This window comes from Chlamydotis macqueenii, chromosome 4, assembly GCF_036417535.1.
Source record: "Chlamydotis macqueenii isolate bChlMac1 chromosome 4, bChlMac1.mat, whole genome shotgun sequence".
Taxonomy (NCBI): domain Eukaryota; kingdom Metazoa; phylum Chordata; class Aves; order Otidiformes; family Otididae; genus Chlamydotis; species Chlamydotis macqueenii.
Window position 1 is genome coordinate 55,973,633 of NC_141559.1, and position 15,196 is coordinate 55,988,828.

Sequence of the window (15,196 nt, forward strand, 5' to 3'; positions counted from 1 at the left end):
TATTTATTTTTGTTACAATTAATGACAAATTTATTCTAGCAGTCCCCATAGTGATTCAAAACAGTCATTAGCAAAGCCTATCACTGAGACCAAAGTTAGCTAAAAGATGGTTGGTTTTGAATAAGCTCAGTGCTTAACTGAAAAGTCACACTTGCTCAGCATAGAAAATAAAACATTTTTTACACAGAGCCCCACAGTTCTCCTACCAACTATAGTGATCATGTGCTTGATTTCAAGTATTTAAATAAAAAGGTTGCCTCAGTAAAAACTGCAACATGATCAAAGTTACTATTTTTTAATTCTGTGCAACTATGTCTTAAGAAAGCATTTCTTCCAGAAATTTTTCCACCTAGTATTTCTTCCTGCAGTTGCTTTCTTGATGTGCTCTACCCCTACACAATTTTAGACCACCATATGGTGGAAGCCATGGTTTTCACGAAGCATGAAACACACTCTTGCACTTTTCACCAGGGACTTGAGGTGTGGCAAACAAGTGCAAGTCTTTGCACCAGAACATACCCAAGGTTCACTCTAGTCTGACCATACTTCCAACACTGAGCAGGACTCGCTCTGCAACTGTAAACCTGAACTAATTAGCAACAAGGCACTGTGCATCTTGTGTTCTCAGTGCCCACAGTTTAGAAGATTACTTTGTAAGTAGGAAGAGGAAAATATGGAACACAAGAGTGCATTTGAGACTGAGAAACAGCAAAAAGATAACAGATTAGAAAGGCATAACAACAGGAACTGACAAAGAAAAAATAGTCACGACAAAAGAAACATCAACAAGGATGCAGGAGAGAAAGTAACAGTAGTATGAAAAGCCTTATTCACAGAGACTGGAACTGAAATTGATAAACTGAAGTGATGGGTCCATGATGTGCAAGTACTATGAAAAATACAAGTCACAAGGCATTTCAGAAGCTGTGAGCAAGGAAACACATGCACAAGGTTACAAGCAGCACTACTTGCCTTCTCCAATGGAGCTTCCTGCTACCCTGTATCTGTAAGCAGGCTGGTTGCTCTAAAGGACAATTTTATTTTTGTAACAAATTCATTTTTCCATGCAATCTGCTCCAACCAGCAGTATCAGCACCCATCTCTTCTACTGCTAATATTTTCTCCTGTTAGTACTATAGATGAACTGTGGTATTCTTGCAAGTATCACTGCCAGAGGCAGAGTCTCAACTCTACGGAGAAAAGAGGTAACGTTGCCTAGACACATCACTTGAATGATCAGACTTTCAAGTTTGTCCATTTCATAGGGAAGCTTCCTGCCACTCTGCTTCAACTATGCTAGAATTTTTAAAGATACCCTAAGGGTAACAGAATTTGCGGTACTTCTGGAAGATTTCTACTCAGTTCTGAAAAGAAGTTAAACCATGAACAGAATTGTTCATGCTTAACCTAACTACTATCCAGTGCTAAATACTCAGTAGTATTCAAATTCCCAAACTTGTATCTTTGATAAATCCCTGGGATCTGGATACTTTTAATTGTTCAGAATTTCAGCCTTTGCCTGTAGCAAGCTATATATCATGTTAACTGTTCAGGAAAATTGTCAATAGATATTCATCAAGGCAGCATACATAAAGCACAAGAAATGGGGGAAGATCAAAGGTGACTCATACTGAAGGCACTTTCACCATTACACTCACAATTTTTATAAGAAATGGACTTTTCCTGTGATTTATCAACATTTTAAAATTTTATTAAGATTTATTTTAGTACAAACTAGAATAAAGACTGAATTGCTCCAGAAAAGAATCCAAGGGGAAAAAAGTTACAGTCAAATAAACTCAGCACAAAGTTTATGTATCACCATGTAAAGGAGCTGGTAGTTAGGAACACTCTCGGAACTGTGTGTTTACATTTTCTTAGCTCAAGTCCAGTCATTCTGCTAATTCCTGAAGATAACAGTTAAAAAAAAAAAAAAATAGATCACATGTAGCACAAGACTCCACAAAGATGGAAATACAGGGAAAGAATATATTAATAGCAAGAAAGTAAGTTATGTCTCAGCATAACTTAAAAAAAATAAAACCAGGCTCTAACAAAGAAATTAAAATAAGTAAGAAATCAGATGGACAGAGAATTCTAATCAGACCTTCAGCATTTTACTGCTGTTTTGACATCAAAGGCTGAGAATAAAAGGGTGGAGAATGCAGGCTTTCATCCTCACAGGGCCAAAGGCTCAGTTCTTCTCCAGCTTTGAATACAACAAACTAATTTGTATCAAGGAAGAATAATGAACTCTGGATTTTTTAATGTGACTGTGACAAGATTACCAGGAACGGAAAGAAAATAAATCAGTATTACCTCCTCAAACTTCAGCCTCCATTTCCCTTGATGAAATAAAACAGCTCAACTAGCAGAGTACTAAGTTCCATGTTAACATACTGACAAGCATCTGACAATTACGGTTGTCTAATAAAGGCTTTTATTTTAAAATAAGACAAGAAAACCTCCAAGGTAAGGATATTGTTTATCCCTGAAAACTTCTGACCAAATTGTAACTATGGAAGTAGCGTAAAACTCTGAAATCATGACTCATGGTCTAATGCTTCCTTAATTTTATTCATACAGTCCAGAAAATGACTGGAATGAATTACCATTTGCAAACCACAACAAAAACTTTAGACAGAAGTGACTGCTGGATCTCACCCTCTTCTCTCACAACTATTTATCAGCTAATTCTGACTCTGTTTCAGAATAAAGATGTACAACCCAGTGGTGACAGTATGCAGGAACTCACCCGACATCGTCTGTTCCAGTCTGTGGATCAGTGACTTTTTAGCACATTCAATGTCAGGACTTGGGCAATCCAATACCTGTCTGCACCAAACTAATGGACTGACACATTTTTGCACTGGAGTCAGTTTCTTCTTTGGAGACATATATAACCTGAAAAGGAGGGGAAAAAAAAAAAAAAAATCTATGAAGAGAGACAAAATGAGCATAAGAGCAGGCACGTAACAAAATATCACATACTATGCTATTTCTATTTTTATACTATATCTACAGTACAATCCCAAAATATAAAGAAAGCACAAGTTTTACCTTTACATTTTGGATACAGCATACTACTCAGAACATATGGCTACCCAAGGACTTCTGGCAGGAAGTGATGCCTTTATTGCTACACTGGGATATATCAACTGATATTCCAGGGGAAGAAAAAAAAAAAAAAAAAAAGAAATCTTCACTTTTCAGATATATTACGTATATGGACAATTTCACTATGCCACATAAATGTATAAATTGGGATTAATCTTTTCAGATTTAAGTAATATTCACCTAAAAGAGTGAAATAAAGCACTATGCAATATGCAACTGTTGTTTTCCTACACAGAGATGTGGCAAGTGATAAGCATCTTAATAGCCAAGGAACAGCGCTAAAGTGCATGGAACACATCTACTATTCCACTAGCCTTGAACAATAAACATTTTATTTTTACTTGTAATTTGTATCCTACCACCTGATCCTTTAGCTTTCCTTTGAACATAGAACAAAGGGACTATCTCTGTCCTAAGGGGTATACAGTTAAGCAGTAAAAACAGGGAACAAGAGAGATAATGCACATCGGAGAGTAGAGAGAAACAATGAGATCATGTTGTTTTGCAGGACATGCCAAGGCCTTTGCCTGTCAGCATCTCCATTCATTTATTTAACATCAGCATTTCATGACTGAAGAAGTATTCCAGTTTAAAGGCTACAGAAATGTAGCTCAAATTTTCTGCTCTCTCAACAAACAGATTAAAGGAAAAGTCCTAACCAATCACACACTCAAAATGGGGATATTTAAGTCTTATCTTCGGACTAGAACCAAACTTGGAAACGCGCTTCAGGAAAAGACGACAGGGAACCGCAAGATCTACAGCTCTAGAGCTTATGCATACATAGAAACAGTTAAACGAGTGTTTCTTCTAGGAGTAATGACAGACTTCTTACTCCAAGTGAATATGGTTGTACACCACACACTAACTTAGGAACATTTGACAGTCTAATTAGTCATGCTTCCATACAAAACAGACAAAAAGTTTCTTGTTTCCTTCAGGCCAACAGTATAAGCAACACAAGTTATTTGCCACAGCTCTATTACAAGATTATTAGCTGATCCTTCCCCTGTAATTCTAGAACTTGAACTCAGTACATTTTATAAACAGCTTTTTTTTTTTTTTTAATACTATCCTTAAGGTCACTTCTTATAAAAGCATCCCAAGAAGCACACTTGTAAAACCATCATGAACATCTCACCCAAAACACAGAACATCTTGTTTAAAGCATGCTCTGAAACACTCTTCCCTCACAAACACTGAAATTAGAAAGCTATATTTGCAAATGCAGGACATGGGATTTTTGTTAGCTCACAGGTTTTCAAACAAAAATGAAGCTGTTTGTAAAAACGCAAATAGCCACTGCCACATACTATAGTCCATGTGGCTAATGCTTAGGTCAGTTTCACACTGGTCATTAAAACTGATTTTGTAGAAATTCTTACAACTTTCACTGGTACTCTGCCCACAAGAAAAGCTAAGAGCCCGTCACATATTTATAGCCCTGAAGATCCTTGGAAAGCACAAAAATTGCTCAATTTTTACAGTTCTATGTAAAACAGTTATACAAATTGCTGTACTTTGAGATTATCTACATATAGTTTAAAGTAATGTTTAGCATTTACTAGTTCTCTAACACTTCGAGTTTACTGTCTTTTTAGCATTTATTTGCCTGTAGTCTTCTCTGTCCTAAGGCGTCTACACAATACAAAGAAGTGACAAACACAAAGCCAACTTTAGTGCTGTACAGGCTAGACTCACTCCTGGCTCTCCGGATAGCTGACACGCCTTGCTGTGTTTGAGAAGTCCCACGCACATTTGAAGTGTTTACAATAATAACAGTATTAACAGGCAAGAAATTAAAGTGCATGTCCTTTCTGAAAGGCTTACAAAAAGGTTATCTTCAACAAACCCAAAAGACTAATTAAACTGGCACCTGGTATTTTAAGCTCCAACACATTCTTTTCTGCAATTTCCAAGTGTTGCATTTGTTTCACAAATAGTTTATTTACTGAAGCAATTCAGGCTTACACAGTTCCCACTTTTCCACCTCCCTTTCTAATCAAACATATTGTAGATTCTCCCACCTCTTTCCAGTCAACTGTTTTTCCTTTAACAGCCTTTGTTTCACACCTTACATTTCAAGAAAAGACAGAACTTTAGAATATATGTATTTCACACAACTCCACTACCTTATGACAAACACATGTGCATCGATGAAGTAACAATGGCTCTTTCAGGACAGTTTCTTGCATATCATGCAATTACAAAGTCTCATTATTATAAAGCAGTGATCTTAATTTCCTATCTGACAAAGAACAGCCCGTCTCAAAACTTGCTTTGCCTAATTTGGTTTTTTAAAAAAATAAGACCAAGGGCAAGGCTAAGAATCAGAGTGATGCTTCTACTTCTTCCTCTCTTCCCAGCACCAAGAAGGGAGAAAGAACACAAAGGAGACTACGAAACATGTACGAACAAACTTCAGCTAAGTGATCTCTGTCAAACTACTGTTCGATCTAAAAGATGTAGGTCCTTCTTAGCCAAAGAGCTTTCCAGAAGATATTAATTCCTATTTGTAATGCATTCTACAGCAATGCAAAAGCACTGACTGACAGCACAGCAATTTCAAGACTGAAGATTACATCTTTAAACACTACTAAATCACTTTCTGAAAACAGGAAGTTGAAAGCGATTGAGGAAGCTGACAGCTTACTGTTACCACCCATACAACAAACGCTAACACACCAGAAACCTACACTCCAGTTTCTCCACAAGAGAGTAAAGACTCAACAAGTCAGTAACACAAGGTCAAGTAAAAGAAAACAATATATTAAAAGAAGCTGAGAAGCTTCAATCTATTTTGAAACAGCATTAAGAAGCCCCGACACTATGATTCTGCTGCACACAGAAATATTCCCTTCCTTCAGCTGTCACCAGTCAACTATGCCACAGCAGCACCAATCTGAAGTTGAAAGCAGCCAGGGGCTCTACTGATTAGTTCCAGGAAGACACAGCACAAAAAGGGCAGAGCTTTTGCAGAAAGACTACTGTCACTACAAGCTCAATGTCAGCTGAATGGGGCAAGCTGTAGCATGCTGCACTGGGACACAGCTGAGTCAGAAAAGGCTTTGAGGAAAGAGAACATGACACTGAGGCAGGAATGGAATATCTGCATAGGGATTACCTCACCTGAGGAACATCTCCCCGTACATTACAATACAAAAGGCTAGTTGCCACAGGCATGAAACCAGAAGTACAGACTGAAGAATCTTTGTATCACATCTCATCTACAGCTCAGTACAAGAGCGAGGGAAAAACATACAGATGAATATGAAGTCACAGATCGGAATTAGAAAGATGGTGGCAAGTGGAAGGAACTTGAGCTAAACCTCGTTTATTTTAGCTACATTAACTTAAAGCGAAAACTGGCAGCAACAATAGAGGCAACGAAACAAGAGAGTGGACAAAATATGTTGCAGGCAAAAGCGGGATCAAGAAAGCGACCTGAAGCGACAATGTGAAGAAAAAACCCAGAAATCTAAGGGCAGATCAGTAAGAAATTCCCCTAAAATATAGGGGGGAAATTCCACAACGAAAAGATACTAAAAATAAATAAATCGGGAAACAACAATACTAGACAGTCTTGGAAACAGACAATTTAAAACACAAAAGTGTCAACCTAAACTCTTTTAGATCAATCTAAAACTTTCAGTAGATCCTATTTAGAGCAATTTAAGTAAATTAAGATGGAATTTGAATAAGCAGCTACCGGTAAAGATCTGAAGAGGCTTTCTGGTTTTAAATAAAAAAATATGCAAAAACTAAGTGACACCCCTGCACATATCTGGCCCACAGATTTCCTCTTTCCTTGTCCTCCATCCCTGTAAAGTTCCTATCCTGCAGTTGTAACTGACTGAGACACATTGCTCAGCCTGTAATTACTAATTCGCTGTACTTAACTGAATGCTTCTAGTTCTGAGAGATGCAGGAGTCACAGGAAAACTCCAAGTCTGCCAAAATAAGATGAATACTACAAAAATGCTTTGACAATCTCATTAAACCTTCATATTAAAGCAGCACATCTCAACTACATGATGCAATTTTCAAGTAGGACTGGGAGGATTCAGAGAGGTTGCAAAATGAAGTTGGGAACACAACTACCTTCCTGTCCCCAACAATTAGAGATAGTTAGCTGTGCTCTGGCTAGTTGCTGGAAATCATGGCCATTATTAATTTCATCATCTCAAAATAACATGTTGCTGTCTGAAAGGGATGTTGTAGAATGGGAAAAGCTTGGAAGACTCCCGTAACACCATCGTGTAGCTTCCCCAGAATTGTCACACAAACTCTGTACAACTGTCCACTGTTTTAGAAGCTTTTCAGACGGAGTTTGTTAGAGCATATACAGACTAAGGTGGTATTGTTGATACTTACATGGAAGAGAGAAAAGTTCAGAAGTTGTGTATCCTATTAAATGTGTTCCAAAATAGAAGTCTGCTTAATTGCTAGGCTTGAAAGCTCTACCAACATCTACAAAAAGTAGAAATGTGAATCATGCCTAAACAAGACATGATTATGAGGTAAATTTCAGGAATACCATTAAGACAATAAAGGAAATTCATATCAAAGCTTTCATAACACCAAACATGTTTAAAAGCCATAAATAATACAGAAAAAATTAGAATTTGAAAAAGTTCTTCCTACAGTCTTCAAACATCCACTTCACAACAAACATAGACAGCTCAAAGACATTAGTCAAATGAGGGTGGTGGAACACTGAAACAGGTTGCCCAGAGAGGTGGTGGATGCTCCATCCCTGGAAACATTCAAGACCAGGTTGGATGAGGCTCTGAGCAACCTGGTCTAGTTCAAGATGTCACTGGTCCGTGCAGAGGGGTTGGACTGGGTGGCCTTTAAAGGCCCCTTCCAACCCTAACTATTCTATAATTTATAAATTGAATATTATTTGATGTTACATCAGATTTTTCATTTGACAAAGTGGTAACTTCTCTAGTCTTTAGTGTTCTCACATACTTCTTTTCAAATTATCTTCCTAGTTTGAGAAGCCATTACCTGAATTTGGTTAAAAAAACAACTTTAAATCAGATTGACATTTAATCTGTCACAAAATGAAAAGCATCAATTTGTCTTTTACTTAGGTCACAGGGCAGGAATTGATCAGAACCTGTCAAGTTTCCAAGAGGCCTAAACCACATTAATATAATACCATTTTAGCAGCTGAAGAGGAGATGCTGCAATGTCATTTCAGCAAGGAGAGTTCATTCAGGTGCAGTTCTATCCTAACACACTCACCCTACACTTTACTAGCTCACTATGGCAAACTTCAGGATTCCAAACCATAAGGTTAGTGCTCAAAGGACATTAGGCAATATGCGCTGAAATACAATCACTACAGATGTCAATTATGTTTTCATCCTCTATCTCAAAATGGCCACTTAGCCAACTAACTGGACTGGATGACTACAACAAAAATGTAGACTATTAAAAATAGGTGCCAATTTAGTAGAAATAGCTGCTGAATGAGAATGTGTATAATAGTAAAAGTGCTTGCTTTCCATTTTAATTAAACAGGATACCAAACAAATATGAGGTCTTAAAAAACACTAAATATATTACTTTGAACTATTAATATTAACAACCCACCAGTAATTTCACTTTAAACACACACTAACTGCCTTTGGTTTGTAAATTAAGTCAGTCAGCTGTTAGCTATTTCAGCCCTATCAAGGAGACTTTAGATCACAGTGACAAAAAAAAACATTGATAAATGCCAGGCTAGCTTTTATAGCACTATCATTTAAAGAGCATGCAACTGCTCTGAAGTTTGTTGCACAATTTTATGTACAAAACTGATACACAGCAAGCTCTATACTCTTTTATGCACATAGTGCCTATAAGTTTTGAAAAAAAAGCACTGTATGTTTTCTTTGCACTTAAAGCTCCTCAGAAAGTTTAGGAAAGTGACTGTGTAATAAGCTGCTGCAAATCAAGTCAGAGCGAATTCACTGCACATTAACTAATATACAACAATTACCCACGTGTGCACAGTTATCCTGCAATAAACTCAGGACAGCTCACTTCTTTTAAAAGACATATAGCAAGCCACCTTGCGTACTGCTACCAGGTCGTCTCAAATATGCTACACAGCCACACCCAACCTTACCCAGCAAGTCAGGCAAGGAGCTGTACACCTCATTCTGCCTCTCTGAATATTTCTCCACTCTGGTCCCCCTTCCTGCCCTTTTGTCTTTTTAATTAATTAATTTTAAAAGACCTGTTCATATTAAAATTTGAAATAATTTAAATTTGATCCAATCCAGTTCAAGAACAGCTACACAGGAACACCCATAGATTACCAAAGTCACTGAAGAAGTACGTCCTGAAGAAGTAATTAGGTGGTCTAAAGCAAAGTTTCCATGGGACTAGGTACAGCTCAGTACTGCGTGCATGTGCATACCTACTTATTTGCAACTTTTAGAGCCCAACTAGGAAGAAAGTTTCAGCATATTAAACACAATTCAGAAGCATATGGCCAAGAAACTCAATCTAAATCCAGTGAAATATTTTTAGTAATTCACCATATGATCTGAAGATTGTCTCATGTGCTAAACTGATTAAAACCTAAATCGTATCTGGATTTAACTAATCACAGCAAAGAAAAACAAACAAGCAAAATATAAACAGTCCCAAAGTTCACTAATACTGTAATGCTAATGCTGCTACTAAAGCAGCAGTATCAACGTTCTTTCCACTTGTCAGTAAATTAGGCTAGTTCTACCTTCCTTCATTTTTCACTTTACACTTCTGACCTTTGTAGACTTATCTAAAAGCATTAAAAGAATCAAAACCTAAAAATTAAATTATCAGTTCCAGACTTAAAAAAACAACACATCACATTCCAGTATCAATTGCAGTCACTGTATCAACTGCTCCATCTTAAATTCATAGCCAAACTTCATAGGCACTAACCTCATGTGAGCATTAAATATAAAACAATGTAATTTTAGCCATGAAGAAAACTATTTCTTCTGCCATTACAAGGTTGCAGACAATTTCATATGAAAATAGTACATGAAAACATGGACTGAAGAAATGCCTGTATTACACAAAGCAGAGAGAAGAACAGAGATAACCAGCATCCTACTACCTCCCACAGCAAAGTCCTTCTGAAATCAAAAGTAAAGACAAATGCAAGATGAATAATTTTTTTATGCACAAACTATGATTTAAACTTAGTTTGTTTCCATGTGAGGTTTCCTCGGCTGGTAAGTGGTCTTTGATTTCTACACTGGTATAATCCCACAGTTTAAACAGGATTTTGGGTTAAGCAGTAGTGATCCAAATCCATTTGAACCTGAAAAAGTTCACATGAGGCTTAAATTTCATCGAGTACATTCATCCTTTCAGTTGATTCAATTACTTTTTGAGTGACCTTGCATAACCGAGGCCTTAAGAGGGGAATCTTTATGAAACAGTTTAAGAGAAATCCACTTACTCGCATCATCCCTATTTTCACAGGCTTGTTTCTTTTTGATTGCTCCACTAGCCCTCTGAAAATTTCCACCTTCATTTAGAGCAATAACTTCCATTTATCAAATGCAGCAATACAAAGAAAAAAAAAAAAAGAGTGTTTAGTGCCTCAACAGCTAAATTAAATGGTGTTCAAAAATTCCAGGAGTTTAATTTTCCATTTTTACAAAGCAATTTGGAAAAAAAACCATCATCAATCTAGTCAAATCACATGTATCATTAAGTGGATATTAAACTATAGTATGAAAAGGCAAAGTTTTTCTAATTACATAGCCACCTTAGGCCCCCCCTCACTAAACAGAACCACAACATCATCTTTCTTGATATGCATGACAATAACTAAATTTTAACAATCACTCTTTTCTAGGTGTATGCTTTTGTTTCTCAGTCATTGTTCCATGTCTGAGATTGAAAATTAGTATTCTAGTTGCTAAAATACTAGGAAAGGCGTGAAGACACGTAATAGATAGCATTTAAATTCTGCTGTCTTTTGAGTACTAGAACTTGCACAGAAATGTGACTGAAGCCACAATAACAGGTAGCGTAAGTAATAGGCCAAACACTCAACAGCAAGAGCAGTGCTCAGCGAACTATGCCGCCCATCCCCAAGTGTCCAGAACGGCAAAACCAAAACCACACAGCACTTATGCTGCCACTGTCATCGCATGCTCTGTTGTGATATTAACTTTCATTGAAGAGATGCATTGCTGCCCATGATTTAGAATTAATATATAAAACCATAACATCTATCGTCACTAGAATTCATGACACTCACAAATTTGGCCATCCCACTCCAAACTTGCTGTGTAACTTTAGTATATTCTATCTCCCTCACGTGCTATAAACCAGTAGATGACAAGGCATAAGCCGAGAAATAAGAGTAGTTGCCTTGCACAGACTTATCATCTGGAAGATGATGCCTTGTGTTAATTTAGTAAGCTCATGTTGGATGAGAATAAATTTATGCTCTCATCCTTCTCCAGTGGATCAGGTTGGATGTCAGGCAAATGACTTCTCTGTCTCCTCCCTAAGCAATCAAAACATTGCTCATGCATGGAATCATTCCAGTATTTTTAAAGCTCTTCCTAACTCTGAAAGACATTATTGTTTGTTTTTTAAATTTGTCTGCATGTTTGTTCCAGAAAGAGACCTTTGTAGATGAACCTACAACCAGTTCTGACCCAAGTCAGACTGCTTTTGTTACACTTCTCCCAGTACATGCTTCCCTTACGTTTCCCTGTTGACACTGTGCTCCTCTCCCCCTATTTCTCCTGCAGTTCTAACGCTGCTCCTCAACTAGCATCACAGGAAACTTCAAAAAGACAGCTGGAGAACAGCATGATGTTAATAGAGAGTAAACCTTCTGATTCTCAGTAGAAATTCATCCAAGTGTAATAAAGACAAGGTGAACAGCCACCTGCAGGCGCTTCTCCTGGAGCAGCAGGGTAAGCAGTTCATTTAAAAAGAGAGGAACCATCAAAGGTAAACCGTGGTCCTGTATCATTAGCAACAAATGAAAACACCCAAGGACAACACACTTATGAGACCACGGTGTATGTTACATTTGCTGCCTTCACAGCTGAAAGGAATCAAGGCTTAAAACATCTTTGATGCACATTTGAAGAAGCACAACAGTACTTGTGGGCTAATTCTGCACTGCCCCAGAAATTTTCCACAAGTTTGTCAACACCTCCACATCTTCTGAACTTGTGAAAAAATTGACAACTGATTTTCCAACAGAACTGGAGCCTCCTCCAGTCTCCAAGTGACCCGATGTCATACTCTCACCGTGGCCGAACAAAAGCAGACTTGCAGGCCTCCAGGGAGGTGCGATGTGATGTGCAGAAACCAGAATATCTTTCCCCCGCAGGCTTCTGCACATCTTGGAGAGCTAATCCCACCACTCAGCCCCAGAGGGCGAGGCTGCCTCCCTACACAAAGCCGCGAGACCACCTCCGACACCAGGCACATGCCTGGAAAGGGCCCCTTCCTCTCGGGGACGACGGGGTACGGGGAGGCCGGTGCCTTCCTCGCCTCCCGGCGGCGACGGACGACGGAAAGGGGCGCCCCCATCCCCACCCCGGCCACCTCCTCACCAGCCGGTCTCGTCCTCCTCGCAGCCGGCCAACTGCTCCAGCTCCTCCGGCCTGAGCAGCGCCGCGTCGTCCAAGAGGCCGTTTCCCTCCTCGTTGGCCGCGTCGCCGCCGGGCTCCTCGGGGGGCGGCCGCCGGGCCGCGGCCCTGGGGCTGAGGCAGCGGCCGTCGGGCGGAGAGGCGGTGGGGGGAGATGGAGAGGGCCCGCTGCCCAGGAGGCGCTTGGGGCTGGCGGGGGCGCTGGGCAGGACGCCGTGGCGGCTGCGGAGCTGCTCATTCTGCTTCTCTAGCTTCTTCACCAGCTCCTGCAGCTTCCGCACCTCAGCGTCCGCGTTCACGCCCGAGCCGACGTCCTCCATGGCGCCCGCCAGCAGAGGGGCGGCTGCGCGGGGAAGGGCGGCCGCGCCGCCCCGTCTACATGGCCGGGCGGCCCGCGGCGGGGGAGGGCTGTGGCGCGGCGGGGCGGGGCGGGCGGTGCTGCCACCGCCTCCTCCTCAGCGGCGCCGGCGGGCAGTGGGGAGAGCAGGGAACGCGCATCCGCCCGCCGCCATCTTACCACCTCCCCCGGCCCGGCCTACCGCCCTGACGTCATGCGCGTAACCCGGAAGCGTCACGGCTGGCGCTCTGCTCTCCCGGGGGCGGGGTGACGTTGCCGGCGGTTGGGGTGGCGGCTGGTGCTGGGAAGGCTCGGCCTCACCGCCGGCCGAGGGGCTCCTCCGGCAGCCTCGCTCCTGGAGGAACGGCCTGGCCCCCGTCCCGTCCCGTCCTTTAGGAGCCGCAGGTCCCACCCCGGAGTTGTACGGGAAGGCCTGGGATACCTTCCCAAAATGTTCGAATCCCCTAAAGGATACGAGGTGTGCCCGTGGTCCGAGGCCTTGGCAATGGGCCCTCTGCGTGTGACAGGCACGGGAACCGTTCCCTGAATATCACTTGAGCCTTTCATGTTGTACAAATATATATATATTTATATAAAAATGACATGAAATTGCCATCTGCAAGGCTCTTACACCTTTAGGTTTAAGGAATTGGTGGAGCTTGAGAGTTTGTGTCTCCACACTTCATCTGCTGGCATTGCAGGAATGCTTGCCACCCTCCCCTTCCCCGTGCCACTGGGAGACAGTGCCCTTAGTGCCATCCATTCACATTTTTTTCCCTCTTCCCGAGCTCCATCTACTTGGCAGTTTCATTTTGGAGCCTGCAGTTGCTGGGTAGAGGAAGAACACAGGTAAGCATGCTGGAGGACTGGGATCTGCAGGGGATGACACTGGGGATGAGCAGCATTTACCTGGCTCATGGAGTGAAGAAGGGAAGCGAGACTGGGGTGCTTGGACCTGTGGAGTGTGCTGAGGAGGCGCAAAGATTGGGAGCAGTAAATGCCAACAATGGTATTTGGGTTGTTAGGTATGACGCATAGGCTGCCAGGGTGTAGAGGCTGCCAGACATGAGTCTACAGCCCCCTTATGTCTGGGGACAAGGATGGGGTCAGTTATGCAATACTCTCCCCTTATACTTTCAAAAATTACATTATCTCTTCACGTACAGCATTGTTCAAGAGTTTGTGCTGGGGTGGTTATCCACTCTTATTGTTAAGTCCTTGCCAGAATCCAGACCTTCAATCCATAAATACAATTTATGTAATTGTTTTCTCCAAACCAATATCACCTTAAGTATTTAACTGTGTTAAAATACTTCCGGGCTGGTATCTTTTAATAAAGCAATTGAAATTACTCTTACGGTAATCTGTCTTCATTATCTGCTAGCAAAACAAACTTTTTAAGGGTAGCAAACTTTACCACAGATTTTCTGTAATTGCCACAACTATAAAACTGTTGAACGGTTTTAGCCCGTGAGCTGAGACCTTTGAGGCTCTGCTCAGTGATACCATGTTAGTAACCATCAGTGACAACCCTTGGAGACTGGTCTGTAAACCAGTTTGTAAATCCAGCTCGTTCTCTCTTAAGTCTGTGTCATTTGGTACCAAGTCAAGTGGCTTAAGGGAATCCAGATATACTCTGTGAACACAGCTATATTAATACAACTTACAGTCCCGCAAAAGGCAAGCAAAACAATAAAATGTTTTTTGACAATAAGGACTTTCTGTGATGCTGGAACTTTCAGTGACACTCCTGACGAGTCAGTGGTTGGTGGGTGCAATAGTGGTCTTAACCTATGCAGGGAAGCTTATTCCAACTTAGAATATTTTTAGCAGGACCACACGATGTAGCTTCCTTATTCTTCTTTAACTATCCTCAGTCTATATGTCAGTGTCACAATAAACCTTCAGTCACTTGCATTAATCATGCATTTGTAATAGCAATAGAAGAAGTTTGGTCATTTCTATCCTGCGGCTACTGGGATCAAAATGAGGCTGGGGCTGGGAGGGGGCCAGAACATGAAATGGGGCTGTGACAAAGGGCTTGCTGGGGAACACAGGCAGACAGTGCAGAGAAGAGCCAGGACCAGAAAGAGCCCCAGGCTCTTGGGAGCTGCTGAGT

General features: G+C 40.9%; 1 protein-coding gene across 3 annotated transcripts in view; it reads right to left on the reverse strand.

The window, feature by feature from the left end:
* Positions 1-13,241, reverse strand: part of SLAIN2 (SLAIN family member 2) — a 36,660-nt gene extending 23,419 nt beyond the window's left edge. For all 3 annotated transcript variants that reach the window (XM_086747130.1, XM_086747129.1, XM_086747131.1), the window contains exons 1-2: positions 12,705-13,241; positions 2,756-2,904 (exon numbers count right to left, since the gene is read on the reverse strand). In XM_086747130.1, coding sequence (XP_086603256.1) covers positions 2,756-2,904; positions 12,705-13,060 — 505 coding nt within the window. In that variant the 5' untranslated portion in view covers positions 13,061-13,241. The remainder of the gene's footprint in view (positions 1-2,755; positions 2,905-12,704) is intronic.
* Between the last annotated feature and the right edge of the window lie 1,955 nt (positions 13,242-15,196).